Source organism: Acinonyx jubatus, chromosome A2 (genome assembly GCF_027475565.1).
Source record: "Acinonyx jubatus isolate Ajub_Pintada_27869175 chromosome A2, VMU_Ajub_asm_v1.0, whole genome shotgun sequence".
Lineage (NCBI taxonomy): Eukaryota > Metazoa > Chordata > Mammalia > Carnivora > Felidae > Acinonyx > Acinonyx jubatus.
In genome coordinates, this window is record NC_069383.1 from 155,298,436 (window position 1) to 155,325,693 (window position 27,258).

Consider the following 27,258-nt stretch of genomic DNA (forward strand, 5'->3'; position numbering starts at 1 on the left):
TAAATGGGGAAGGGGCATTTTGGAATCTACTCCTGAAATCATTGTTTCGCTATATGCTAATTTGGATGTAAATTTTTAAAAATAAAAAATAAAATTAAAAAAATTAATAAAGATAACATCCTGTTGGTGAAATAATGGATATAACTAATATCTGCATTATTAGCTGCCTTTCACAAAGGAGGATAGGAAGAACGTTGTTTGTTAGGTTATTTCCAGTAGACCATATAATGTGTCATGTGCTTTACCTGTTTGTTCTCAATGAATCCTCCCAACACCCTGGTAAGAATAACTATTTCCATCTTACAAAAATTTTAAGGGGTGTATGTACCTTATATAAAACTAGAAGCTATCAATTCTGCAGCCTTCCCACCTCAACACATTCTTGTTTAAACAGCATCACTGGACTGAAGACAATGGGGAAAAGCAAGAATGAAAAAGAGTAACGTATACGGCTCAAATCCCAGGATGTAGAAGGTAGTCGGTGAATGTTAGCTAGGCAGTAGTCTTATTCAACAATGCTGAACTGCATCATTGGCCGGGGACCCACAGATTTACTCTTTTGGAAAGACCCTTTAATTAGATTCACCATCACTCGCTCTTTCATCATTAGAAATGAAGAAGAATCAGCAAGGAGGCTGGCCATCCAAAGAGTACTAATGCTAGGCAAAAAATAAAAAGGAGAACAGGGAGATCTGATAAGTTTAAATTGGTGGGGGAAAGGGAAGAAAGCATTCAGGCTAGCTGTTTCTAGCTAGTCAGTTCTTCTAGGGCATACTTTTGCTTCAACAGGAAATATTATTGGCCCACAGCTCAAGATTGAATTCCCCCACTGCTCAGGCTTCATGTTTCTGTACCATGAAGGGAAGATACTTTGCATTTCATCCAGGTAGGTAGAATTGTGAGAATCTTAAGACCATTTTAGTGTTCTCTATGCCTTTGGGAAAACTTCTTTGTCTTTTGCTTGATTCATAGCTTGCTCTTGCATTATTCTCTGGGAAGATAATAACCCCAAAAAAGGACACTTTTTTAATTCTATTAATCTTTCAAAGAAGGAAGTGGTTTGAATTTGCAGCTAGGGGAAAATGTGAGACTTATTTGGGTATTTCTCAATTTATGATCTACATATTTTTGTTATTATTACCTGCAAATGGTTTTGTTTTTAGAATAAATCCTGTGAAATAATATGGTGCCTGAAATTTGCCTCCAAGTTATCCAGTGGGGGCAGGGGCTGAGTAGAGGTGTGGACGAAATAAAAGTAACCATAAGTTGATGATGATTGGAGCAGGATGATTGATCCTCACGGGTTGAGTTGACTATTCTTCTACTTAGAGTTTTCTATTAAACTGAAAAAAGAATTTTTTAATCTAGATCAAGTTGCACAAAGTCACAGAGCCAAAGAGTGGCAGAACTCATTCAAATTTAGTTGCAATCAACTCCAAGAACAGTGGTGCAATCTCAGGCCAGCCTGGAAGTGAAAATGGATTCAAACCACTTCAAAAGAAGAAATATCCTGACTATAAAGAACAGATATTAATATCTGAATGAAGACAGGCAGATCTGAAAATTTCCTCATAAGATGTATCTCGTAAAATTGATGGGAATTGACGTTCTAATATGTGTGCCTGTTACTTTCCATTCGTGTAGATTTTGATTCCTATACTAAAAATTTACTGCTATCGATTCCTCAGGAGCCTTCTGGAAGATAAAAGGGAAAACATGCACCCCCTAGGTCCTGTGGGAAAGTCTAGGAACCTGTCCAGAAGGAAACACTGGGATGCTTTAGAAGCCATGGGGCAATAGGGGAGAGTCACCTTAACCAGGTTGTAGCACCTATTTGTGTGGGAGGTTTGGATTTCATTCCTCAGCCATATTTACCTTCTTTCTGTGTTCTAGGGCTCTGTGTCCTGCTAATACCATTGGGAGCTATTGCCCACAAGAATGGAGGTGAGTGTGCTCAAACAGACTCTACCCATTACCTGAAGCTGAGGGAAGGGACGTTGCACTAGCAAGGGCTTTTTCTCGGGAGTGCTCTTCTTAGGCTTTGAGAAGTTGACCCTGCTTCTCCCCCAGACTTCCAGTCCATTACCAAGGACAATTCCTTGTATGAAAACAAGCATTGCTTTCTTCTCCTCCCTCCATCTCCTTATGCCCCACTGGGAGTTGGCATCTTCTGAGAGCCTTCAAACCCTTATGTCCATTCCCCCACAGCTCCCTGTGCTCGGTGCCCACGGAATGCCCACTGTACCAATGCCAGCTCCTGCCGCTGTGATCCTGGATTCACTTCACTCTCTGGAAAGGTCATCTTTAGCACCTCCTCGGAGGTCTGTACAGGTAAAGAGACTGAGAGATCGTAGAGGGGGTCATCACAGAGGGGGTCCTTAGAGGAGTCATCACAGACTCCTCAGCCCTTGAAGCAGCACTTCATTTCATTGTCCAGGGCAGGAGAGAGAAGCCAAGAGACAGGCAATCAGGCCTCATGGTCAAGGAGTATAGTGTTAAAAGCTGAGGATTTGGAGCTGGACTATCTGAATTCCAGATTTTTTACTGATCAGCTGTGCAAGACCAAGCAGGGCCTCAATTTCCTTCTCTGTAAATCAGGGACAATGATAATATCAACCCATTTAGTTACGTGTTTTAAATCAACATATAAATGGAATCCATAGAGACAGAAAGCAAATTGGCGGTTGTCAGGTGCTGGGGGCGGGAAGAATGGGAAGTGACCACTTAAATGGGAAAGGGAGTTCTTGACTTTTAATTTTTTTATTTTAATCCCATCATAATTAACAGACAGTGTGATATTAGTTTCAGGTGTACAAGTTAGTGATTCAACAAGTCTATATATCATTATTCAGTGCTCATCATGAGAACTGTACTATTAATCCCCTTTACCTAAAGGGGTTTTCTTTTGGTGTCATAAAAATATTCTGGAACTAGAGAGAGGGAGTGGTTGCACAACATTGTGAATGCAATACATGCCAGTGAATTGTTCACTTCAAAACAGTTGGTTTTGGTATGTGAATGTCACCTCAAGAAAAAAATACGTAAATGATAAATTAACACATGTCAAACACTTAGAACAGTGCATCGCGCTTGAGAAGAAGCCAATACATTTGCTGTTGTGGTTGTTGTTGGCTGTCAATTGGTCAAAGACAGAGGCAGCCTGTTGAAGGAGGAGGTCAGGAAGGACCATGCAGCCAACAGAGATTCTGAATGTTCCACCAACCCTAGAGCTAACTTGCCGGAAACTCCCTATAAGCCATAATCTCAGTTCCTCCATCCAAAAATATCCACATGCAACCTCAAGCCGGATGGCCATTTGCCATTTGTAAAGCACTATTTCCGAAATTAAAATTAATTTGAACTACATAATAACCAGATGAATGGATACTGTTATTACTTCTGATTTGTAGATAAGGAAGCTGAGACTTTGAGAGGTGCTTTGTTTACACTCACACAGATGGTCATAGAGCTGGAATTCAGATAGGGTTAATTTGAATTCCACAAATCTCTCAAAGAAACGCCGTCCCTGAAGAAGTTCAAATCAGCCCCTTGAGAAAGTCAATGTTGGCCATTTTATAAATGAGGAAACTGAGCCTTGAGAGGTGAAACCATTTGTCCAAAGGAAGAGGAAGAAGCTGGGCCCATGGTTCAAACTGTTGCATTCTGATATCTGTCCAGTTGGTCAAGAGTTGGATAAAATATGAAATATCCCTACTATAGAACATCTATAGGCATTAAAATTATTTCTTGTTTTGATGTGGAAAAGTAGGCATAAAATATTCTAAAACCCCAGAAGAATTTGTATATTCCAAAAGCTGTGTTCTGAGTCCACAGGAAATTGATGAAAATGTAATAGTGTTCTTTTCATAATCAGTAATGGTGGGTGACAGATACATGTGGATTTATTATACTGTTCTCCATTTTTTAAAAAACTGTTGCAGTCTCGGTGGTGGGATATTTAAATGTCATTGGAGTTTTCTGATTTCCCAGTTTTCTCCCATGAACACGTTATTTTGTTCAGAAAGAAAATGAAAGGGGTCAAATCATCTGAATCTGGTTGCTACCTATCCTACCAGAATTTTGGACTTTGTTAGAAGTTCTCACTTGTGTTCCAGATATCAACGAGTGTGGCCCACCTTTATACATGTCTTGTGGAAGCCTTGCACATTGTCACAACGTGGAGGGGAGTTACTACTGTGAGTGTGCCCCTGGGCACGAGCTCCTTTCAGGAGGCACCAAATTCCAAAGCGAGAAAGAGAACACTTGTCAAGGTAAGTGGCTTCTGTGTCACACATTTCCCCCATGCCCACGACCAACCTCATCCTGTCAATTGTTCCATAGGTCTGAGAGTCCAGAAGAGAGCACTCTTGGGTCTCTCATGGGCTCCTTCCTCCCATTTCTTGTACTTGTCCAGACTTGTACTTGTACTTGCCCTGTGAAGGTATATCTAGAAAATTCTTTATTGCAACATTGTATACAATAGTTAAGGCTTGGAAACGGATGACTTCCATTAATGGAGAAGAGTTTCACATATTACAGGATAGCCATACAATAATAAGCTTCGGAGCCCTTTTTTATCAACTTGTTTTTCTTTTTGGTGGACAGTTCTATGAATTTTAACATAAGTACAGATCTGGGTTACCACCACTACATTCAGGATCCAAAACAATTAATTACATTATTCCAAAACATTCCTTCATCCTGTTTCTTTATAGGCACTACGCCACCTGCCCTGGCAACCCCTCATATACAGATATTTTTTCCACCTGCAGCACTGTCTTTTGAAAATGTCATATAAATGCAGTAATACAATATGTAGCCTTGTAAGTCAGATTTCATCTACTCAGTGTAATGTTTTTGGAGGTTTATCCATATTGTTTTGTGTATCAATAGCTCATTCCTTTTCCCCCCCGATTTTGATACGTCTATTTTCCAGAAAGAAAATTGGCTACAGTTATTTTGCATTTACAATGACTGTTTTCTTTTATCTGGATCCATTTATCCAGATCTTGAGATTGGCTAATAATACAACTGCGTAAAGTTACTTCTAGATTCACATGTCACAGGTTCGTCCACAGATCGTCGTTTTATTATTTTTTCATTTTTTTAACATTTATTCATTTTTGAGAGACGGAGCGCAAGTGGGGGTAGGGCAGAGAGAGAGGGAGACACAGAATCTGAGGCAGGCTCCAGACTCTGAGCTGTCAGCCCAGAGCCGGATGTGGGGCTCAAACTCATGAACTGTGAGATTATTACTTGAGCTGAAGTTGGACGCTTAACCGACTGAGACACCCAGGCACCTCCACAGATCATTGTTTTAGAGGGATGCGTATAGTAACTTTCATTTCTGGATTCTGTTAGAATCACCCTGTATTTTAAAAAATAGAGATTCCAGGGCGCCTGGGTGGCTCAGTCGGTTGAGCGTCCGACTTGGGCTCAGGTCATGATATCGCAGTCTGTGAGTTCAAGCCCCGCGTTGGGCTCTGTGCTGACAGCTCAGAGCCTGGAGCCTGCTTCGGATTCTGTGTCACCCTCTCTCTCTCTTCCCCTCCCCCACTCATGCTCTGTCTCACTCTGTGTCAAAAATAAACATTTAAAAAAAAATTTTTTTTTAAATAAAGATGCCTGGGATCCCTCCCTACCTGAGATGTTCTGAACCACTCCTGGCATGGAGCTCAGATATAGATATTTCTTCAGAGTTCCAATGTTAATTATGATGACTAGTTCATTCCTTTTTATTGCTAAGTAATATTCTATTGTATAGAATTGGTTTATCCATTCACCCATTTGGGTTGTTTCCAATTGGAATGATTAAAAATAGAGCTAAATGAGATATCTCTTGATAAACTAGAATTCTTCCCAAGTTGTTTTAAATAGAAACATATGCCACGGGATGGTACTTATAGTATGCCAATGGCTTTGTTTGTCCCCTATCTTCCTTTTTCTTAATTTCAAGCATGTTTCCATACATATATTTTCATCTTAAAACTTTTCAAGCAGTAGTCCAAAAAGTAAATACTACTTTGTGGTAGTATTTAGACAATAATTTCATCATCGGTGTGATTTGATTGCCTACCATTGCTCTGAGCTCTATGCCAGGCACTGTGACTCCAACACTAAATAAAGCACAGGCTGTGTCTCCTGGAGTTTTTACTCCAGTAAGCAGACAGATCAACGTACAAATACAATATAAGTCAATAGTCACTCTTGGCAAACCATCCACGTCTTGGGAAAACAATGTGTTTCTCACCACTGTACCCCAGTGCCTAGCACATAGAAGGCGTTCTGGAAATAACACATAAGTGAAAAACTGGAAAGAGTTCATCATCACACAAGGTGTGAGCTGTGGTCACACCTTGGTCTTGTCACTTGGCCTTGATTTTGGCTAAGTTTTTACAATCTCTGGTCTTGGTTTCCTTATCTACCCTTGAAGAGATTAAGTTTTTTTTTTAACTTTTTTTTTAAACCTGAATATTAAGTTGTTTATCTTATAAAACTGTGTAAAATACACTTTTAAGAAAAGCTTCATAGACTTATATTAACTGAGGACTTTTCAATCCATTATTAATTTTCACACTGGCCATTTTGTATTTACACAGTTGTTTGACCCATGTTTGAAAGTATCAGAAATTACTAAGAGACAAGGGATGTTTAGTAGCCACAAAGAGAAAAGTAAACTAAATTCAACGTTGAATTTAATATTCAATGATTCAAATCATTTCATATTAAAATGTGACAGCAATGTATTTGCTCTGAAATGGTTCAATTTTCAGGGCGCCTGGGTAAAGTTAAAGTGTCCAGCTCTTGATTTAGGCTCAGGTCACAATCTCACAATAGTGAGATCAAGCCCCGCATCAGGCTCTGTGCTGGGCATGGAACCTGCTTAAAATTCTGTCTTTCTCTGCTCCACCCCCACTCACTCATTCTCATAGGTGATCTCTGTTTCTCATTCTTTCTCAAAAAAAATATGTAATTAAAAATTTTTTACATGAAATGGGATCACTTTCAAACCTCAGCCTTACTGGGAGCATGATGCTGTTTGTAAGCTACTCACCATCCCTAAAGTAGAAAACTCTCTGACCTTAAATTGAGAGAAGCATCTCCTACCCCACTGTCTAGGTTACAAACAGAAAAAGCTGTATCAAGTACTGTCCTAGCTCCACTCTCCTGGTTTCTAAGTTAACAAAAGAGGATCAAATTTCTCTCCTAATTAGAAAAGACGGAAAGATAAGTTTACAGCCAAGTGGATTTGAGGACAGTCACATTTACTCAATGCTGTGACCACAATCACATGCCTTCCTCATTTTTCAACCACAAACTGCTCTGAGAAGGAACTTCCCTTGGGTGGGGAGATAGCAGGGATGCCTGAGACATTCTGGGGCCAAAGCAAGTTCCTTCTGGGTGTGGCATTTAGAATAGGTCTACCACCCACCCAACAGGCTATAGGCAATGCTGAGGTGTGTGTACGCCCAGAGCCCTGAAGGGTAGAGCTGGCGCCACAGAAAAGTGAGGGGTGGCATTAGCCAGTGGGGTTAGAGGCTTTTTGAGCTGACTACGCATACCTCCCGATTACCCATCAGACTCCTGCAGCAACGCGAAGGGCACATACCAACATCACTTGGCTGGAAGCGATTCCCAGGCTCCTGGGTGAATCACTGTATTAATTTCTTATTACTAATATAACAAACTTAGTAGTTTAAAACAGTATAATATATTCTCTTAATTTGTTGGAGGTTAGAAGTTTTAAGTGGTTCCTTCTAGAAGCTCTAGGGGAGAGTCTGTTTCCTTGCCTTTTCCGGCTTCTGGAAAATGCCTTCATTCCTTGGTTCAAGGCTCCTTTTTCTCTCTTCAAAGTCAACATCATATGTAGCATCTCCTCTCCTCTCTGACCTTCTCCTTCCCTTTTATAAGAATCTTTGTGATTATATTAACTGCACCCATATCATCAGGATAATCCCCCAACAAGAGACTTAATCACCAAGTTCAAAATTTTCTTTTGGATGAAAGATAACATAATCATAGGCTCCAGGAATAAGGACTTGGATGTCTTTGAAGGGGCCATTATTCTCTCTACCACACTCACCATCCACAAGCAGCTCTGATCTGAATATCACACATACACACACAAAGTTCTCATCTTGGCAACCTTGCTTGAATGTAGAGGCCAGCCAACTCCTTATGCGAAGGGCCACATCATAAATATCTTGAGTTTTTTGGGCCACAAGGTCCCTATCACAACTACTTAACTCTGCCATTATAGTGTGAAAGCAGACAGACAACACATAAATGAATAGTAGTGGCTACATTCCAATAAAATTTTATATATGGATACTAAAATTTTAATTTCATATCATTTTCATGGGTCAAAAAAGACAGCTCTTCCTTTGATTTTTTTTTTCCTAGCCACTTAAAAAAATCCTTTACAGAAATAGGCAACAGCTGGATTTGTCTGTGGGCCATGGTTTGCCAACCCCTGCTCTGTCTGAGGTGGTGGTTGAGTAGAGAGTGCTATCACCAGATGGTATCTGTCCATTGAACTTATGATGGAATCTTCGATGCCTGACCTTGAAAAAGATGATGGAAGGTAGTAAGGCTGGACTTACTGAGTATAGGAGAGGCCTTATCAAGGCCTGGACAGGGGACTGATCCTTCTCTTTTGTGTCTCTAGATGTGGACGAATGCAGCTCCGGAAAACACCAATGCCACAACACCACCCACTGCATCAATGTGAAGGGCAGCTACAAATGCTACTGTCACCATGACTGGGTGGCCAGATCCAGGCCTCTACATGGTCTGAACTTCACCATCTGTGAAGGTATATAGTCCAACATACACACATGCATACACACAGATGCACACAGATGCATGTGCATGTGTGTGCACACACACTCTTGCACATGAACATCCGTGTGAACACATGCCTTCACAAAACAGAAACCATGCACATACATGCATTCCGCATGTATATGCAGGCACACACACACACACACACATTAGTGGTGCTTCTGCCTCTTTTCCCTGCAGACGTCCCCTTCCCCTCATGGACATCACCTTCTGGAGTCAACAGCCAGGTGAGTGGAGCCTCAGCAGAAGACTAGAAGCAGAAAGATCTTCAGCAACCATCTTGTGTCCACCCTCTCCCCAAACTCCCACTTCAGGCTCTCTGACCTGCTCCCATGTCCTCTTTCCCCAGAGTCTCTCCCGCTTCTTTGACAAGGTCCAGCAGTTATCCCAAGACTTCAAGCCAGCTTTGGCCAAGAACACCATCCAGGTAAAGTCAGAACCAGGAAAGAGGCCAGGTGTGGGAATCCCATAGAGACCTGGGTCACTTTGGTAGAGATGTAGACAAGCTCCTATGTAGTTGGCACTGCAACTGGTCCCTCACCCATGGTGGAGAGAAGGCTATCTAGAAGCACTTTTAAAGACACCCAGGTGCACTAATTTATTTCCCTATTGGCTGGTTCTGGGCTTTGGGCTTATGTCATCCTTGGCCTTTCTGACCCAGGTTGACCTCTAAGTGGCTGAGATCTAAGCAACAAGGACCATCCAAGGAATCTAATTCAGTGCCATTGTTACCCTCCAAATACCCAATGTCTAGGGTCCGTTCTCTTGGGCTGAATGGCCAGGTCTTCATGCAACCCATTTGATCCATTGCCCACTGGCTCTTTGTCCCATCCCCCAGGACCTCATGCAGGAAATAGATGAGCTGCTGGAGATCCCAGGGGACCTGGAGACCTTGGCCCCCTCAGAGCAGCACTGTGTGGCCACTCACCTGCTCGTTGGCCTGGAGGATGTCCTGAGAGTGTTGAGCAAGTTGCTGCCCAATGGGCCACTGACCACGCATGCTCCTGCAGGCACAGGTAAGTATCTGAGTATGCTTCAGGCTCCTGCTCCTTCTGTTCACCTTCTCACTCTCCCCTCTTCCTAGAGACTGTCCCACTGGAGCCAAGTGGCCACACTCACATCTCAGGATTTTATTTAAAATAATTCAGAAAATATTCTCCTATCATAAAATAAACTCCTGTGGAACTCAGTCTTTTATTTGTTTTAAGCACAAAAGTTTCAGATTTTTTTAAAGGATAAGCAAAAAGAAGCATATACAAATATCAGTAAGTCTATCATTACATCGTTTATATAATTACAACAGAAAATTGCAACAATGAGGTTCATAAAAATAAGGTATCCAAAAATAAACTCAACACTACCTGGAAATGAAGAAAATGCAATTAATCTTGAAAAGTTGAAAATTACATAATATTATCTGATCTAATTTTAAGTATAACCTTAAATAACATTCTACCAATGGTTTCATTGTTGAAACGCATGCTTATTTCTATGTAGTTTTTCCCAGATTTTTCAGCATCCATACTACCTAGGAGATGGCAAAGAGAATTAAAAGCTGGCCACAAATATTTGATTCTGATTCCTGCATTCTCAAATAGCCTGGTCATTGTTTAATATCTTTCCATCTTTGTGGACTCCTTTTGCATGCATTTGGAAAGAATTGCAATCATTTTATTCATGGTTTTATCTGGGGCTCAAAGAAAGCATTTCCAGACTAATTTCACCATATGTAGATGGCAATTACCAGGAAGACTTACCTCAATCAGGTGTTTTTCAACAGTGTTACTGAGATGTAATTTACCCAACATAAATTCACCCATTTGAAGTGTATAATTCAATGCTTTGGGCATATTCACAAAGGTGTGCAGCCATTACCATGAAATAATCTTAGACATTTTCATCACACCAAAAAGAAACCCCATATGCATGAGCGGTCACTCCACATTCCCCGCAACCCCCAGCCCCTGGCAGCCACCAACCTGCTTTCTGTGTCTATGGATCGCCTATTCTGGACGTTTCATATAAATGGAATCATACAATCTATGACCTTACGTTATTGGATTCTTTCACTCAGCATACATCTTGAAGTTCAGCCATGTTGTAGCTTATATCAGTATTTCATTCCATTTGATTGACAAATGGCATGCCTTCATAAGGTTATGTACATTTTATTTATCTTTCTACCAGTTGATGGACATTTAGGTTTTCTGCTTTGAGGCTATTATGAATTAACACTCACAGACAAATCGTGCGAACGTATGTTTTCCTTTCTTTGGGGTAGATATCTGACGGTGGCATTGCTGGGTCATCTAGTAACTCTACATTTAATATTTTGAGAAATTTCCAGGCTGCTTTCCAAAGTGGCTGGACCATTTACATTCCCTCCAGCAATGGATAAGCATTCTAATTTCTCCACATCGTTGCAAACACTTGCTATTTGGGAGGGCAGGTGATATTATAGCCATCCTAGCAGGTGCGAAATGGTATTTCATTCTGGTTTTCATTTTCACTTACCTAATAACTAATGATGTTAAGGATATTTTCATGTACTTACTGGCATTTTATATATCTTCTCTAGAGAAATGCCTATTCAAGACTTTTGCCCATTTTTTAAAGCTTTTATTTAAATTCCAGTTATTTAACCTACAGTGTAATATTAGTTCCAGGTGTACCATTTAGTTATTCAACACTTCCATACAATATCTGGTGCTCATCACAAGTGTCTTCCTGAACCCTCATCACCTATTTCACCCACCCCCCCCCACCTCCCCTCTGGTAACCACCAGTTTGTTCTTTATAGTTAAAGGTCTGTTTCTTGGTTTGCCTCTCTCTTTTTTTCCCCTATGAACATCTGTTTTGTTTCTTAAGTTCCACCTATGAGTGAAACCATATGGTATTTGTCTTTCTCTGACTGACTTATTTTGCTTAGGATAGTACACTCTAGCTCCATCTACCTCATTGCAAATGGCAAGATTTCATTCTTTTTTTATGCTGACTAATGTTCTAGTGTGTGTGTGTGTGTGTGTGTGTGTGTGTGTGTGTGACACCTATTCTTTATCCATTCATCAGTTGGTAGATGTTTGGACTCTTTCCATACTTCGGCTACTGTAGACAATGCTGCTATAAACGTTAGGGTGCATGTATCCCTTTGAATTAGTATTTTTGCATTCTTTGGGTTTTTTATTTTATTTATTTTTTAAAACCTTTTTTTTAGAGAGAGAGGGTGTGAGTGAGCAAGGGGCAGAAAGAGAGGGAGAAAGAGAGAATCCCACCCAGGCTCTGCACTGTCAGCTTAGAGCTCCAAGTGGGACTCGAGCTCATCTTTGGGTTTTTTAATTGGGTTATTTGTCTTATTATTGAGTTGTAAGAACTCTTTATATAGTCTGGACACCAGACCTTGTCAGACTTCGAGTGGCAAATATCTACATCAGATTTAACAGCAATGTTGTTTATATTCAAATTTGGAGCATCTGTGATTTAGTTATGTCGTAGACTCCGGGTCTGGAGTTCTCTCTTGTCCAGCAAGAAAGCAGATGCAGGATTAAAATGTGAGAGAGACTAGTGTCCGGGGAGGAGACAAGAGTGCCGAGTAAGGGTCCTTGCTCCATTTTTATTAGGATCAGAAGGCTTACAAGCGTGATGGACGTGCAGGAAGAGACAATGAAACCGTGAACATTAAGTCATGGGAGTGAGGGAAAGGGGGTTTTGAAGATATGTGGTGTTAGGGGTTTGGGTCAATAAAAAACAAAGTCCTGGTGCCAGTTGTTTACAGCAGGCATGAGGCGCCAGTCTGTTTATCTTAACTTGCCTAGGGGACAAGACAGACAAAGCATGCTACCTCAGGGTCAACAAGGCACCTTTCTTTTGCTAATTAGCTCCGCACTGGGCAACTTCACCCTGCCTTGTTAACCCATGGGTGCAAGCTCAGGGAATTCCTTACTACTACAGAGCTTACTACCCACAGAGTTAGAATTGTCATCACAACAAAAGCCTTGCCTTGTCTGTTAGCAGTTTCTTCCTTTCCTTGAGATTATGCAAATTCAGTAGAAAATTTTCTAAAAAAGTGCAATCTTTGGAAACATTTTGGTTTTCAGCTTTTAAAAATAGTCAAAGGATGCCTGGGTGGCTTGTTAAGAGTCTGACTCTGATTTCAGCTCAGGTCGTGATCTTTCGGCTTGTGAGATCAAGCCCCATGTTGGGCTCTGTGCTAACAGCATGGAGCCTATTTGGGATTCTCTGCCCTCCTCCTCTGCCCCTCCCCTGCTCTCTCTCTCTCTCTCTCTCTCAATGAATAAACATTTTGTAAATGCTCAAATAACAGTATTAAACCAGCCACATCACTCTTATTTCACACTTAAAATTCATGTGGTTTATCAGCATACCAAAAGATCTACCTCCAACACTGCAAGCCTGACTTCTCCCATCCCTCGTGCCATTGCCACCACTACAGGACTGTCTCTGACGGTGCAGGACCAAGGAATCGGGGATGTCACCTTGGGCCAGAGCCAGGCAAAGATGCAGCTGAAGTGGGATGTGGCACAGGAATCCAATGACTTGGGTAACGACTGCAGTGGGGAAGGGAAGGCCCCTGAGACCTTGCGATGGGACCAGACAGCCAGGATGTGACACAGAATTAAAGATTAAAGGAAAGTGTAGGGTGGGCGGGGCTACAGGGGAGAGTCCATTTGAGGAGAAAGGGGCCCTGGCAGCGACCCTGACATGTCAATCTTGGCCTTGTCCTGCAGGTCCTTCTGTGGTGGGCCTCGTCTCCACTCCAGGGACGGCCAAGTTACTGGCCGAGGCGCCCCTGGTCCTGGACCTTCAGCAGCAGGCAGTTCTGCGTGAACACAAGGAATTGCTGGGGGAGGTCTCCCCTGTCCTGCTCTCAGATGTCGTCTCTGCCTTTGTGAGCAACAAGGACACCCAGAACCTCGGCTCCCCCGTCACCTTCATCTTCTCCCACCACGTGAGTCCTGGTGGAATGGGGCTGTGGCTGGGCAAGGAACTGGTCTGGGTCCGGGGCTCAGCCTCACTGTCGAGATCACCCTTTGTGTCCTGGGGGCCTCCTCCGTGGGCGCCCCCTTCCCCCAGGAAAGCCCTTTGCAAACCAGCTTTGGATAAGAGTCTCCAGCTCCCACCGACGCTCTCTTCCTACAGTCGGTGACGCCCGGGCCAACGCAGAAGGTGTTCTGTGTCTTCTGGGAGCACAGTCAGGATGGAGGTGGTCATTGGTCCACCACGGGCTGCAGGATGGCGGCCACTGGAGACGCCAGCACCACCTGCGAGTGCTCCCACCTCAGCAGCTTTGCTGTCCTCATGGCCCACGGCCACATTCAGGTGAGATCCCTGAGAGAGGCCATGGAGACAAGGATGCTAGAGACTACAGGCAACCAGAAAGGAAAGGATGCGATGGGAGAGTTCAGAAGGGACCCAGGGAGATCAGCATCGAGGACCAAACCATCGTTCTTTCCTGGCCGGGTGACAGGGTTACTCCTTCTGGGGTGGGGGAGGCGGGGTAGGTGGTGGCACCAGGAATTGAGGTTCTCCCAGGTGACAGCAGGCAGATCAAAATGAGAACTCTTTTAACTAAATGGCCAGGCCTGATGGGAATCCAGACCAATTCAAACAGCACCCCCAAAACAGTGTGTTTCCTCCTGCCATTTCAGCAAGGAATAAAATGTGGTGTATAAGTTTTCCCGGTTACATTTCTGAAGAGATGAAAAATATTCACATGGTTGAAGAAGTAACATTGAAAAGTCTCTTTCCCGCCCATGGCCCCCAGTGATCAGGGTTCTTCTTAGAAGAAATCTCAGTTTCTTCTGAGCACTTTTAGAGATATTTTTTGTATAAACAAGCAAATACATATAATGTGTAATTTTATTTTCACTCCAGGCATTGCCTACATATTCATTCTTAGGCATTTTTTCCATTTCAAATACTTATGAGATTCTGTATCAGTACACAAAGAACTTGACCATTCATCTTTAAATTACACAGCTTTCCATTCTGTGGATGTTCCATACTTTAGCAAATCCCCAACGACAAACATTTTTTGCAAGCTTCAGTTTCTGCAAAGTTGCAATAGCATTGCTATGTCAGAGTAATAGTTCTAACTTTGAGATACATACATTTAATACACACATATAATATTGCCATATATCAGTAGCCACCCAATGGATTCCTTTACATTTTAAAGTTGGGTAACGATACAGTCATTCTTGGCTAATCCCCCCACCCAACCATTCAAAGTGTTTCTTTTAAGTGTTTAGATTTGACTCTTCTTTCATTTTTGAAAATACGCCTTGAAATATATGTTCCAACATTTGTTCTCTTCATTGATTTGGTTTTCTTCATTGAAGACCAACTCTGCATGTTGTGGCTCTCATTTACCTTGCTCTCATATTTCTTGTTCTTCTGATTTCCTTTTGCCTCTTTCTTTATATTAATTTAATTTTGCCCATTTTTTTCATTCCTGTTCTATCTCTTAAACTGCACTTCAGTAGGGTCCATTCTTAATATGAGGTCTTCAAATTTTGTCTTCATTACTGCAGGGGTTTTGTTTCTTCCACTTCTTTACTGTGTTTTTCTAATGCACAACTTCACAAGACCTCTCTTCTCTGAGGCCTTGTATCTCTGCTTTCATTTCTTGCTTATAAAGGCAAGAGCTTCCTTACATGCTTTGATTCAGAGTAAATAATGTCACAACTTTTATCTGCCCCATGTTAACAATTATTTGGTGAGTATTCCTTACTTAAATTTTTTACTCTCTTTCTCCTTTTTTGTGATATTTTGTATAGATTTTGTGTTTGTTCCATTTAATTTTTTTGTGATATTTTGTATAGATCTTGTGTTTGTTCCTTTTTATTTTTTTGTGATATGTTGTATAGATCCTTTCAATCACTTATGATTAAGGCAGATGGTGTTTCCTGGAGGAATTATTTCCAAGATATTTATGTAAAAACATGTTCAGGGTTTTGTGATTTTTATGTAACTTTTAAAAATTTATCTAGGGGTGCCTGGGTGGCTCAGTTGGTTAAGCGTCCAACTTCGACTCAGGTCGTGATCTCATGGTTCGTGAGTTCCAGCCCCGCATCGGGCTCTGTGCTGATAGCTCAGGGCCTGGAGCCTGCTTCGGATTCTGTGTCTCCATCTCTCTCTCTGCCCCTCCCCCACTCATGCTCTGCCTCTCTCTGTCTCAGAAATAAATAAACATTAAAAAAAATAAAAATTTATCTAAGCAAAATTAAATGTCAGCAGTAGGGTTTTCATGTACAAAACCTGTTTTCCTCCACAACCAGAGCCAAACTTCTTTAATCCAACTGGTGGATGGAAACTCCTGCCTACATCATTCCCACTCTTGTAATCATGACACAGATTATTCTGGTTTCCTCCAATGTATACTTCTAGTCAATCTTCTCTGATTTTAGCTTCTCTTCCAATTATTCCCTAGTTTTAGAGAAAGTGGAAATGCTGGTTTTGGTTTTATTACATTTGTGGCATTTGAATTATTTCCAAGAACAGGTGTGTGTGTGTGTGTGTGTGTGTGTGTGTGCATGCATGTACATGTGAGCACATGTGCACATGCAACCTTTGGGCCACCATTTTCAATACCAGAACAATTGACTTTTTCTTTCAAACAAGGATTTCCTTTAAAACGTGATAAGTACTGGGGTGCCTGGGTGGCGCAGTCGGTTAAGCGTCCGACTTCAGCCAGGTCACGATCTCGCGGTCCGTGAGTTCGAGCCCCGCGTCGGGCTCTGGGCTGATGGCTCAGAGCCTGGAGCCTGTTTCCGATTCTGTGTCTCCCTCTCTCTCTGCCCCTCCCCCATTCATGCTCTGTCTCTCTCTGTCCCAAAAATAAATAAACGTTGAAAAAAAAATTTAAAAAAAAAAGTGATAAGTACTACAATTTGTAATGAATCCTTAGCAATGGGGAGATATGGGAGGGGAGTGGGGGAAACAGATAATTGTCTGTGTTTTTGTGGTCTGTGTTATTTTTCCCAGCCCAAGAATATGATTATTTTCTAGCTGACCTGGTACAAATACTCATGAAGGTGCTCTCGGGTCACTGGGATGGGTAGGACTGAAGCATCATTTCCAGGAGAGCAACCTGTAACTAATAAACACAGTGATACACAAATTTCAGCGTCGAAATACAACCCTGGTAGGTACAAAGGCTTGATGTCTTGAAGGAGGGTTATCCTATCACATAGGTACAGCTGCGTTTATACAAGCTTTACTTCTAGCATCACACACTCAAGTAACTCATTTTTTTAACTGACGTTATTGGAATACAATATATTTGCAATAGAAATCCGATTATAAGCATACACTTTTTAAGTTTTAACAGTTGTAAAAAACCCATGCTCTAAAGGTCACTGAGCTGGCAGAACTTTTCCGTAACCTCAGAAAGCCCCTCAGGAGTCTCTCAGTGCTCCCATCCCAAACCCCAGGAAACCACAGATCTCATTTTGTTGCTATAGTTTATTTTGACTGTCCTAGAGTCATTCAGTAGAATGGAATTGTTCTCTTTTGTTCCTGGCTCTTCGGCTCAACATTCTATGAGATTCTCTCATATTACTGAGTGTAAACATAATTCATTCCTTTTTATTGCTATATAGCATCCCAACATATTACTCTACCACAGATTGTTTTATACCACAAACTGTTCTCCAATTAATGGGCATTTGCATTTCTTCCAGTTTGGGCTATTATGAATAGAGCTGTTATGAAAATGCGTAAACATTGGTCTTATGGACATTCGTTTTCATTTCCCTTGGTAAATACCCAGAAATGGAGTTGCTGAGTCCTATGGTAAGTGTGTGTTTAACATTAATGTATGTTCAACTTTATAAAAAACTCCCAAACTCCATTCCAAAGTAGTTGTTACCTTTTACATTCTCACACAGGAGTGTATGAGAGTTCCAAAAGTTCCATTTTGCAACATTACTATCAGTGTGTTCAAGTTTTACCATTCTAGTCTATGCTTTTAAAGGGGTGACTGTGATCTCATTCACGGGTCTGAGCAGGAGGATCCCGTGCTGGCTGTCATCACCTACGTGGGGCTGGGCCTCTCTCTGCTGTGCCTCCTCCTGGCAGCCCTCACCTTCCTCCTGTGCAAAGCCATCCAGAACACCAGCACCTCACTCCACCTGCAGCTCTCGATCTGCCTCTTCCTGGCCCACCTGCTCTTCCTCACGGCCATCGACCAGACCAAGATCAAGGTACTGACACTGTCCCAGAGGACCCCCTGCCCTGAGCCACGGGATGCTCAGTTCGCGGAGCCCTGCTGCACTGATACCTTGACACAATATCGTTGGGCGACAGGGAGGCTGGAGGGGTAAATAGCCTATTTCACGTTGACTGATGAAGCAGAAGACAATCCTCTCTCAACAACTCGACCCTATATATATATATACGAGTTCTCCCCGCTGGCAAGGTATGGGAGGGGTCCTGGGGCCACCCTCCTCCCTGACAGTCCCTCCTGGTGACTCCTTCCTCCTCCCCCAGCTGCTGTGCACCATCATCGCGGGGGCCTTACACTATCTCTACCTGGCCTCCTTCACCTGGATGCTGTTGGACGGTCTACACCTCTTCCTCACGGCACGCAACCTGATGGTGGTCAACTACTCCAGTGTGAGCAGGTTCATGAAGAGACTCATGTTCCCTGTGGGCTATGGAGTCCCGGCTCTAATCGTGGCCATTTCTGCTGCATCCAGACCTTCCCTTTATGGAACACCCACCAGGTAAGTGCCAATTCCCACTGCCCCTATCTTCTCCAGCACAACTGTGGCCATCATAGAACCAATAGCGATTTAATTTCCCCCGAACATGATAGGCAGAGGAAAGGTCAGTGACCACTCCAAAGACATCTTTCTGGTGGAATTTTGTGTTCCTTGAACTGTTTTTAAGTCCTTAAGATTTAATTATGTTAAATGTTCATTATGAAGTATTTAATCATTATATGTTATACATTCTAGTGATTCTTTATCCACAAAGGCCAATGTTCTCTTGACTCACTTCTCATCTCTCTCTTAGATGCTGGCTCCACACAGACAAAGGATTTGTATGGACCTTCCTGGGCCCCGTCTGCACCATCTTCTCAGTGAGTAACACATGACATCAGAGCATCCTGCCTGCCAAAGTGACGGTCATTCAAAGACCAGGTGTACCAGGAGGGTTACAGGCAGCGGGAGCAATCATTCCAGTTGGCCCAGGACTGATGAGAGCCCACCCCCCAGGATGCAGGAATTTCCATTGTAACAACAGGACTAACATGTGTCCTGAGACCTGGGACTTTCAGTGCTAAAATTTGGAGTTTCCATGTGAACTGCATCGAAGTGCTCGCCAAAGTTACAGGACAAACACATGCCTGAGTTACAGGGTGGTTGGTCTAGTCTTCTAGGACTTCTACAAAACGCAAAAGCTTCTTACCTGCCGGGTTAGGGGTTGGATGAGCTAGGAAGATGCTTACCAGATGTGGAGTGAATTTAATACGCCTGTGGGCTTTCTGCAGATTAATCTGGCCTTCTTTCTGATGACCTTCTGGATTGTGAAAAACAAGCTCTCCTCCCTCAACAGAGATGTGTCCACCCTCCAGAACACCAGGTGAGGATGAGTCAGAGGAATGTCCCCCATCCAGAGCATTATCCTCAGAGCTCCAAGGATCTGATGTCCAGAGAGAATGGACTTTGCCCTGATACACAGGGATTGCTTCCATGCCTTACACAGTAGGTCCTGAGAACATTTCTATCCTTACAACACACTCAAAACATCACATAACAGTTCCCAGAACCCAGTGCACCCTTTCATGCTCATGCCTTCATGCGTTTTAGGCCCCCTGCCTTCCCCTTCCCTTGCCCCACGTGAACGCAGGTTCATCCACCACATGTCACATCCTCTAGGAGTTTGGGGATGTCCTTTCCTTTCCTCAACTTTGCACAGAATCAGTGGCCTCTATTCTGGGCAAAGCACATTCTGGGTCAGGTCATGGAGAAGGTGGGGACAGGAACAGCCCTGGATGGGATCTGGGCAGAAGTACCTCACTTTGCAAATGTTCTAAGTGATCATTTGTTTTTGTCTTGCCACCAGACTCTAAGGGCTGTGGAAACAGAAGTCTTGTCTTGGTTGTTCTGAATGCCCAAGCCCCAGCCTAGGGCCAGGGGCACAGAAGGTTCTCGACAATGTCAGCTGAGCAAAATTAGGGGTCTTCCTGAAACATCGTGACCTTTTTGAAACTCACATTCTGGAGTGTCACTACCATCCCTAGTCCTAGTCAAACTGTCATCCCTGACCCAAACACCATTTCTTTTTATGGAATCATTGACGATAAAGATCCAAGTTGATCGCTACTCAGTAGGAAGCATCTGTAGAATGGCTTGAAAACAGGTGGGGTGGGAAGGGGGCTGTTGCTCCCGGTGCATCATGAGCCTCCTCTCTCCTCCTACCCAGGATGCTGACATTGAAAGCGACGGCTCAGCTCCTCATCCTGGGCTGCACGTGGTGTCTGGGCGTCCTGCAGGTGGGGCCAGCTGCCCGCGTCATGGCTTACCTCTTCACCATCATCAACAGCCTGCAGGGAGCGTTCATCTTCCTGGTGTACTGCCTCCTCAGCCAGCAGGTACCACGGTCCGGCCCCCATCCAGGACTCTTCCTGTCCCCACCCCGCCCAGTGAGCTGACCCAGAGCGTGCTTCACCCCTGCAGGTCCGGGAGCAGTACGGGAAGTGGTTCAGAGGGGTCAGGAAAGCCAAAGCCGAGCCTGAGAATTACACGCTCTCAAGCGGGGCCGTGTCTGATGCCTCCAAGCACAGTGCGGTAAGATTATGCAGTGTTCCCAGAGCACTTCACTAGCCGATCCGCTTGGGCGTCTCATGCCTGCCTCACTGGACAACCTGAGCAGAGAGCAGGCGATGCCCTAGGAAGGCTCATGCCTGGACTCACTTGAAGGCACTTCCCTGTTATAGGAAGAAACGAGCTCTTCCTATACTTTCACTCGCTGAGCTTCTATATTCACAGTGACCCTTGCACATGACTGTCCTCTTTCCCCACGTTTGTGGAGCACCCACTTTGTGCAAAATGTTGCATAGCATTTCTAATTGTGCTTGGTGAGAAGATACAAATGTAGATACTTATAAGCAGAGAAGGAAGCTTGGTCAGCTAACTAATCAGAAATGAATGGTGTGGAGCAGATCGTTAATGCTCAAAGTGCACAGAGCCATGCACATGTTTTCTCCCAGGTCATTCCAGAGAGACTCACGGGCTTTATATAAATTATGCAAGGTCTTCAGCCTATTCTAGTTTCTCCCAACTTCATTCCCCACCCCCCATCCTCACCCTCCCTGGCAAGTCGTCTACACATCTCTCCCCAACTTGCCTGTCCTCCCTCTAAAACTGTTCCTTCCCAAATGGTCTACTCATCAAAATCTCATCCTTCAAACTCTTTCCTCCTCCCAGCAGATGTGCATACTGACTTCTTCATAGAGAAAACACAAGTCAGCAGGAAGAAACAAGGTTACTTTTGCACTCTCAAAAACACCAGCCATTTGGCATCTAGTTCACTGTGTCCTCATTCCCTCTTGTGACCGCACATAGACAAAATATGCCTCCTAGTTTTTAAGGCCAATCCCTCTACCTGTACTTTGGTTCCTGACCCTCTTGACTTCCCAGTGGCTTAACATTACGGTTCACACATTTTATCTCTCGTATATTGGTTCTCATGTTCTCAACAGCTGCATTGTAACATATTACATGTCTCACTTACTCTGATCTATTTTAATTTTTTTTTATTTGAGAGAGAGAGAGAGAGAGAGTGTGTGTGTGTGTGAGTGGGGGAGAGGGGCAGAGGGAGAGAATCTTAAGCAGACTCCACGCTCAGTGTGGAGCCCGACTCAGGGCTCGATCCCACGACCATGGGATCACGACCTGATTCAGAAATCAAGAGTCGGATGCTCAACCAGCTGAGCCACCAAGCCGCCCCAAGAAGTAGTAATGTTTTATTTATGCTTCCTTCTTCTTCCTCTCGATGTTCGAACCTGGATTTTGCCTCCATCATTCCACCAAAAGACCTCTGTCTTAGGCCACCAATGGTCTCTACTTATGAATATCTTTTGGTCCTCTTAGCAGTCTTAGCAGCATTTGGAACTCGTGGTGTACTGGATGCTGTGTTGGCTTCCTCCATGTCACAATACTCCTCTTGGTCTCTGGCTTCCATGTGTCCACACTCCCTGGAATATTGCTATCTTTCTACGTGAGCTTGCTCCATCTCCTTTGTATTTCAACCACTCTACCAGGCTGGGTCCTAAGGACACTTCTGTTCTCATAGTTTGGTACAAGATTTTAAGATATTTATACATAAATGTATATATATTAGCATTTAGCAAAGTTATTGGGTACATTTCAAAGTGTAGGTCATGAGTGGCTTTGTAAAGGAGGGGAAATGCACATCTACAATGCCTAGGTATTGGAGGAGGCAGCAATGGGAGGTAGGGGAGGTTTTCCCTACGTTGCTGTATATATACGTTGATAACATTATTTTAAAAAAGACAATATCCACATACTTGCGATTTGAAAAAGAAAAAGAAAATTCAAAGTTGCCATAAAGCATAAAGAAAGACATTCACATGATGTGTATAACTATCTCATTCTCACTTTAAAGTGCTCACATCTAGGGGTTCCTGGGTGGCTCGGTTTGTTGAGCATCCAACTCTTGATTTCAGCTCAGGTTATGATCTCACAGTCGTGGGATCAAACCCCACAGAAGGCTCCACACTGAAAGTGATGTCTGCTTGGGATTCTCTCTCTCCCTCTGGGTGGTCAGTTGAGTGTTTGACTCTTGATTTCAGCTCAGGACATGAACCCAGGGTCGTGGGATCGAACCCTGAGATGGACTCTTTCTTCGCTGGAGCCTGCTTGGGATTCTCTCTTTGCCCCTCCCCCACTTGTGCTGTCATGCTCTCTCTCTCTCAAAACAAAAACAAAAACAAAAAACCCTACAAAACAAAGTCCCAAGCAGAAATCCCAGATTGACCTTCTCCCACACTCTTAGGGTGTTTACAGCTGGGAAATTCAGTTTGTACCGACCTGAGTTTAAATGCTGGCTCAGCTATTTGCCGGTTTTTTCACTTTAGACAACTGTTTTATAGCATACATCTTAGCTTCCTCATTTCAAAACCCTCTCACTATCCTCCCTGACTCTTTCCAGCACTGCTCCAGATTTTCCCCATCCGGCTCCTCCAGAAGCCCACCCCTCCCACTCCACCCCGACTCCTACCCCCGTCCCCTCCATCAGGTTCACATTCCCCCATCAGGACCCCTGCACCAGAGACTGCCGCTATGGGCGATCCCTTTGGCCCACCACAGTCTCTCCCATTGTCTGACTGTCCCCAATTCCTTTTCAGGCTCTCCATTCTTCCAACTCCTCACATCCCCCACATTTGGAACGCCTACTTCCCGGCTTCACAGAATCCCCAGTGCCCAAGCCTTGAGTTCCTGATCATGTTCCTGGATTGCTGGCCCCCCAACACTGACACTTCAAGTCTACTTACTACAGATTCACAGTCTCAGATTCAGGAGACAAGAGTTTCTGGTGTCCAGGCTCCTCTAGGCACAAACTTCCCGTTTCCAGATTCTGCGGATTCCAACTTCCAGGAATCGGCCACAAAGAGCTCAGTCCAGCTAAGGTCCTCTTCAACCAGTGGAGCACAGTCTTCTCTGTTCTTAAAAGTCTCTGAAGTAGGGACCTCAAGGGAAAAGATGGCCTCAGCGTGTTCACTGTGGCATTGGAAGATGGGAAAACACAAACCACTCAAATAAACCATCAATAAGAAGGGGCAAGATGCTGGGGCACTGGGTGGCTCAGTTGGTTGAGCCTCCAACTCTTGATTTGGGCTCAGGTCATGATCCCAGCGTCAGTGCAGAGCCTACTAAAGATATTCTCTCTCCCTCTGCCCCTCTCCCCTGCTCTCTCTCTCTCTCTCTCCCTCTCTGAAAATAAAATAAAATAAAACAAAATAAAATACATGGCAAGATGAAAAATTATTTCAGTTTTAAGGAATGCCAGTTCCACAGACACAAAGATCAAATCACTGGTACCTATGTTGACACAGAAAAATCTCCACATACGATAAAAAGTGAGGTCAAGTTGTTGGGTGTCAAGTAGTACAATGCGATATAACTTTAAAAGTTTAAGTGTAGTAACATTTGAATGTTTACATGGATAGAGTCTTGTTTAACTCTCATAATTAAGTCATAGATTCTATGTTTGGCAGAACAAATTATAATTCAGTAATAGTAGAGAAAACCTATTTAAGGGAGGTTAGGTCAGGTGAGGATCAGTCAGATCTCTCTTGTGCTTTGTGGTGTCGTATTTTTACAACAAAACAGTATTCATGTTCTTACTTGTTATCAAAAGTAAATATATTTTAATGTTTTAAATGAGGTGCCCACTCCAGGTAAAGGCAAGAACACAGTTGCTGAAAAGCAAAGCATAAGGCATGACATATCCCAACCCTAATTCTTAACTAGTGTTTTGCCCACAATGCTTGAAATTCCTTTTGTCTACAGAACGTCTGGTATCTTTTGTTAAACTGCAGATTCTGATTGAGGAATCGTTGGACTTTCTCCTTTGCTTAGGAAGCAGGATTTATGGACCAATCACACGGTCCCCATGTTAACTACTGATTCCAAAATGATTTGTTTTACCTTTTTTTTTAAGGAGGCTTCATACCCAATGTGGGGCTTGAACTCATGACCCTGAGATCAAGAGTTGCATGTTCTACCGAGCCAGCCAGGTGCCCCCGTTTCAAACTACTTTGAAACTCAATAGCTGAACCGGCTCACAATTCTTTTTGCTATCTCCAAGTTCAACCCAACGGAGCGGAAAGAAAGAGTGTGTAATTGTCTGCCAAGAAAGCTTCAGAGAATTCACTGGAAAATACTGAGTTCACTAACATGCTGAAAGCAAGGGCAACATTCAAAATGCAATGGGTTTTCTACCAAAGGAAAAATAAATTTTAAAATACAAAGAGCTGAGGGGCGCTTGGCGGCTCAGTCAGTTAAGGGTCCGACTTGGGCTCAGCTCATGATCTCGCAGTTTGTGAATTTGAGCCCCGCGCAGGGTGGAAAGCTCGGCGCCTGGAGCCTGCTTCAGATTCTGTCTCACTCTCTCTCTGCCCCTCCCCTGCTCATGCTCGCTCTCTCTCTCTCTCTCTCTCTCTCTCAAAAATAAGCATTAAGAAAAAATTTTAATAAAAAAAAAAATAAAAATACAAAGAGCTGTTTAAATTTAAAAATAATGGGAGCCTGGGTGGCTCAGTCGGTTGAGCGTCCAGCTTCAGCTCAGGTCATGATCTCATGGTTCATGGGTTCAAGCCCCGTGATAGGCTCTGTGCTGACAGCTCAGGTCCTGGAGCCTGCTATGGATTCTGTGTCTCCCTCTCTCTCTCTCCCTCCCCTGCGTGTGCTCGCTCACTTTCTCTCTCTCTCAAAGGTAAATAAAAATTAAAAAAAAAAGGGGGGGTGAGGGGTTAGAAAACTCAAGACTATTTTTAGTTTTTTTTTTTCTTTTTAAGTAATCTCTATACCCAACGTGGGGCTTCAACTTATGTTGAAGAGTTGCATGCTCTTCTGACTGAGCCAGCCAGGCACCCCCAAACAAACTCTTATACCTAGCGTATTAACAAAATATCAGAGTTCAGTATTGTGAGCAAAAACCTGTTTCAGATTCTGTGTCTCCCTCTCTCTGTCCCTCCCCCTGCTCGCACTCTCTCTGTCTCTCTGTCTCTCTGTCTGTCTGTCTCTCTCTCAAACAAACATCTAAATAAATAAATAAATAAATAAATAAATAAATAAATAAATAAAATTTAAGAATAAAACCTCAACAGGAGCTCCCGGGTGGCTTAGTCGGTTAAGCGTCTGACTCTTGATTTCGGCTCAGGTCATGGTCTCGCATTTCATGAGTTCAAGCCCCACATCGGGCTCTGTGCTGACAGTGCAGAGCCTGCTTGGGATTCTCTCTCTCTCTCTCTCTCTCTCGCTCTCTCCCTCTCTCTCTCTCCTTCTGTCTCTGCCCCTCCCCGCCTTCCTCTCTCTGTCTCTTTTTTTTTTTTAACGTTTATTTATTTTTGGGACAGAGAGAGACAGAGCATGAACGGGGGAGGGGCAGAGAGAGAGGGAGACACAGAATCGGAAACAGGCTCCAGGCTCTGAGCCATCAGCCCAGAGCCTGACACGGGGCTCGAACTCACGGACCGTGAGATCGTGACCTGGCTGAAGTCGGACGCTTAACCGACTGCGCCACCCAGGCGCCCCTCTCTGTCTCTCTCAAAATGAATAAACTTAAAATTAAAAAAATAAAATAAAACCTCAACAGCACCTAAGAACAGTCCCATAAGAAACGCATGAAGTTCTCAAGGAGAAAACTGTAAGGTGTAACTGGAAGAAATCATAACCTACACAAAGAGAGAGAGTTGTGTTAGTAGTGATGGAAAAGTCTTAATACTGTAAAAAAGTTACTACCTCCAAGTTCATCTACACAGTCAATGCAACAGCAGTCAAAGTCCCAAGACATTTTCACGGACTTTAGTAAACTGGCTATAAAGTGTATTTAGAAGAAAAAATGTGACAGAAGAGATAGGCCACTTACAAAGAAGAATAAGCAATTAGGTGCTCACAACGGGCCATTTCTTGCTCTTTGCTTTTTCTTGACTGAACTTTAATCAGGCTTCTCTCTTTCCTACAGGCCCCTGACTTCTGCTTACCCTCAAGCCTGAGCAAGTACCCAAAAAGTGGAACATACCCTTGCCATCAGCCTCTCCTGGGAATTGGCTGACCACAGCAAGACCCTCTTTTTGCCACAACACACTGATAATTTCCTCTTATTCGTCCAGCTTCCCCTCCAAAGACGCTGCTTATCTCTGCCTGATTCTTCCTTTACCCTATAAAATAAAAATATTTTTCCATATGATTTTGAGATACTCATGGATTTCTGAGAATCTTCTCCCTACAACAATAGTCCTTCTAAGTAAAGTCTCTCCTTATTCAAGCCCAGATTTAAAGTTATTTGAAAGAAAACACAGGGATTTGTGTCATAACATCTATAAAAACAAAACCATGGCAGTTTTTAACATGTGGTATTGTTCCAGGAATAGAAAATGAGTCAATGAAAAAATACGTAAAGAATACATCATCTACAGCAAGGTGACGTTCCATAGAAATAGCATTTCAATTCAACGTTTGAAACACTGAATGTGAAGTCAGGGAAGTCACAAATTCTCTCGATAAATGGTGTCAGGACAACAGGCTATCCACTTAGGAATGAACAAATTCCAGGCACATCAAAATCTACCAAGATTATTAAAATACTAGAAAATGAAGGACAACATCCCAGGCAAGATTAAAGCAAAACTCATACAGT

At 43.2% G+C, this 27,258-nt stretch overlaps 1 protein-coding gene across 5 annotated transcripts; it reads left to right on the forward strand.

Moving 5' to 3' along the window:
* Positions 1–685: 685 nt before the first annotated feature.
* On the forward strand, positions 686–26,770 carry LOC106985931 (adhesion G protein-coupled receptor E2-like). Of its 5 annotated transcripts, none has more exons than XM_053219733.1 (18): positions 686–886; positions 1,894–1,944; positions 2,209–2,331; positions 4,116–4,271; positions 8,669–8,815; positions 9,025–9,071; positions 9,194–9,271; positions 9,683–9,860; positions 13,295–13,402; positions 13,590–13,810; positions 14,002–14,181; positions 17,871–18,068; positions 18,355–18,590; positions 18,883–18,949; positions 19,361–19,452; positions 20,296–20,464; positions 20,550–20,660; positions 26,584–26,769. In XM_053219733.1, the coding sequence occupies exons 1-18, from the start codon at positions 856–858 to the stop codon at positions 26,671–26,673; spliced, it is 2,283 nt and encodes a 760-aa protein (XP_053075708.1). In that variant the 5' UTR covers positions 686–855; the 3' UTR covers positions 26,674–26,769. The 5 variants fall into 5 exon arrangements, with proteins under 5 accessions (XP_053075708.1, XP_053075712.1, XP_053075711.1 ...); XM_053219734.1 differs by having other exon boundaries at positions 687–886; positions 17,874–18,068; XM_053219735.1 differs by lacking the exon at positions 26,584–26,769 and adding an exon at positions 23,243–23,882 and having other exon boundaries at positions 687–886.
* The last annotated feature ends 488 nt before the right edge of the window (positions 26,771–27,258 follow it).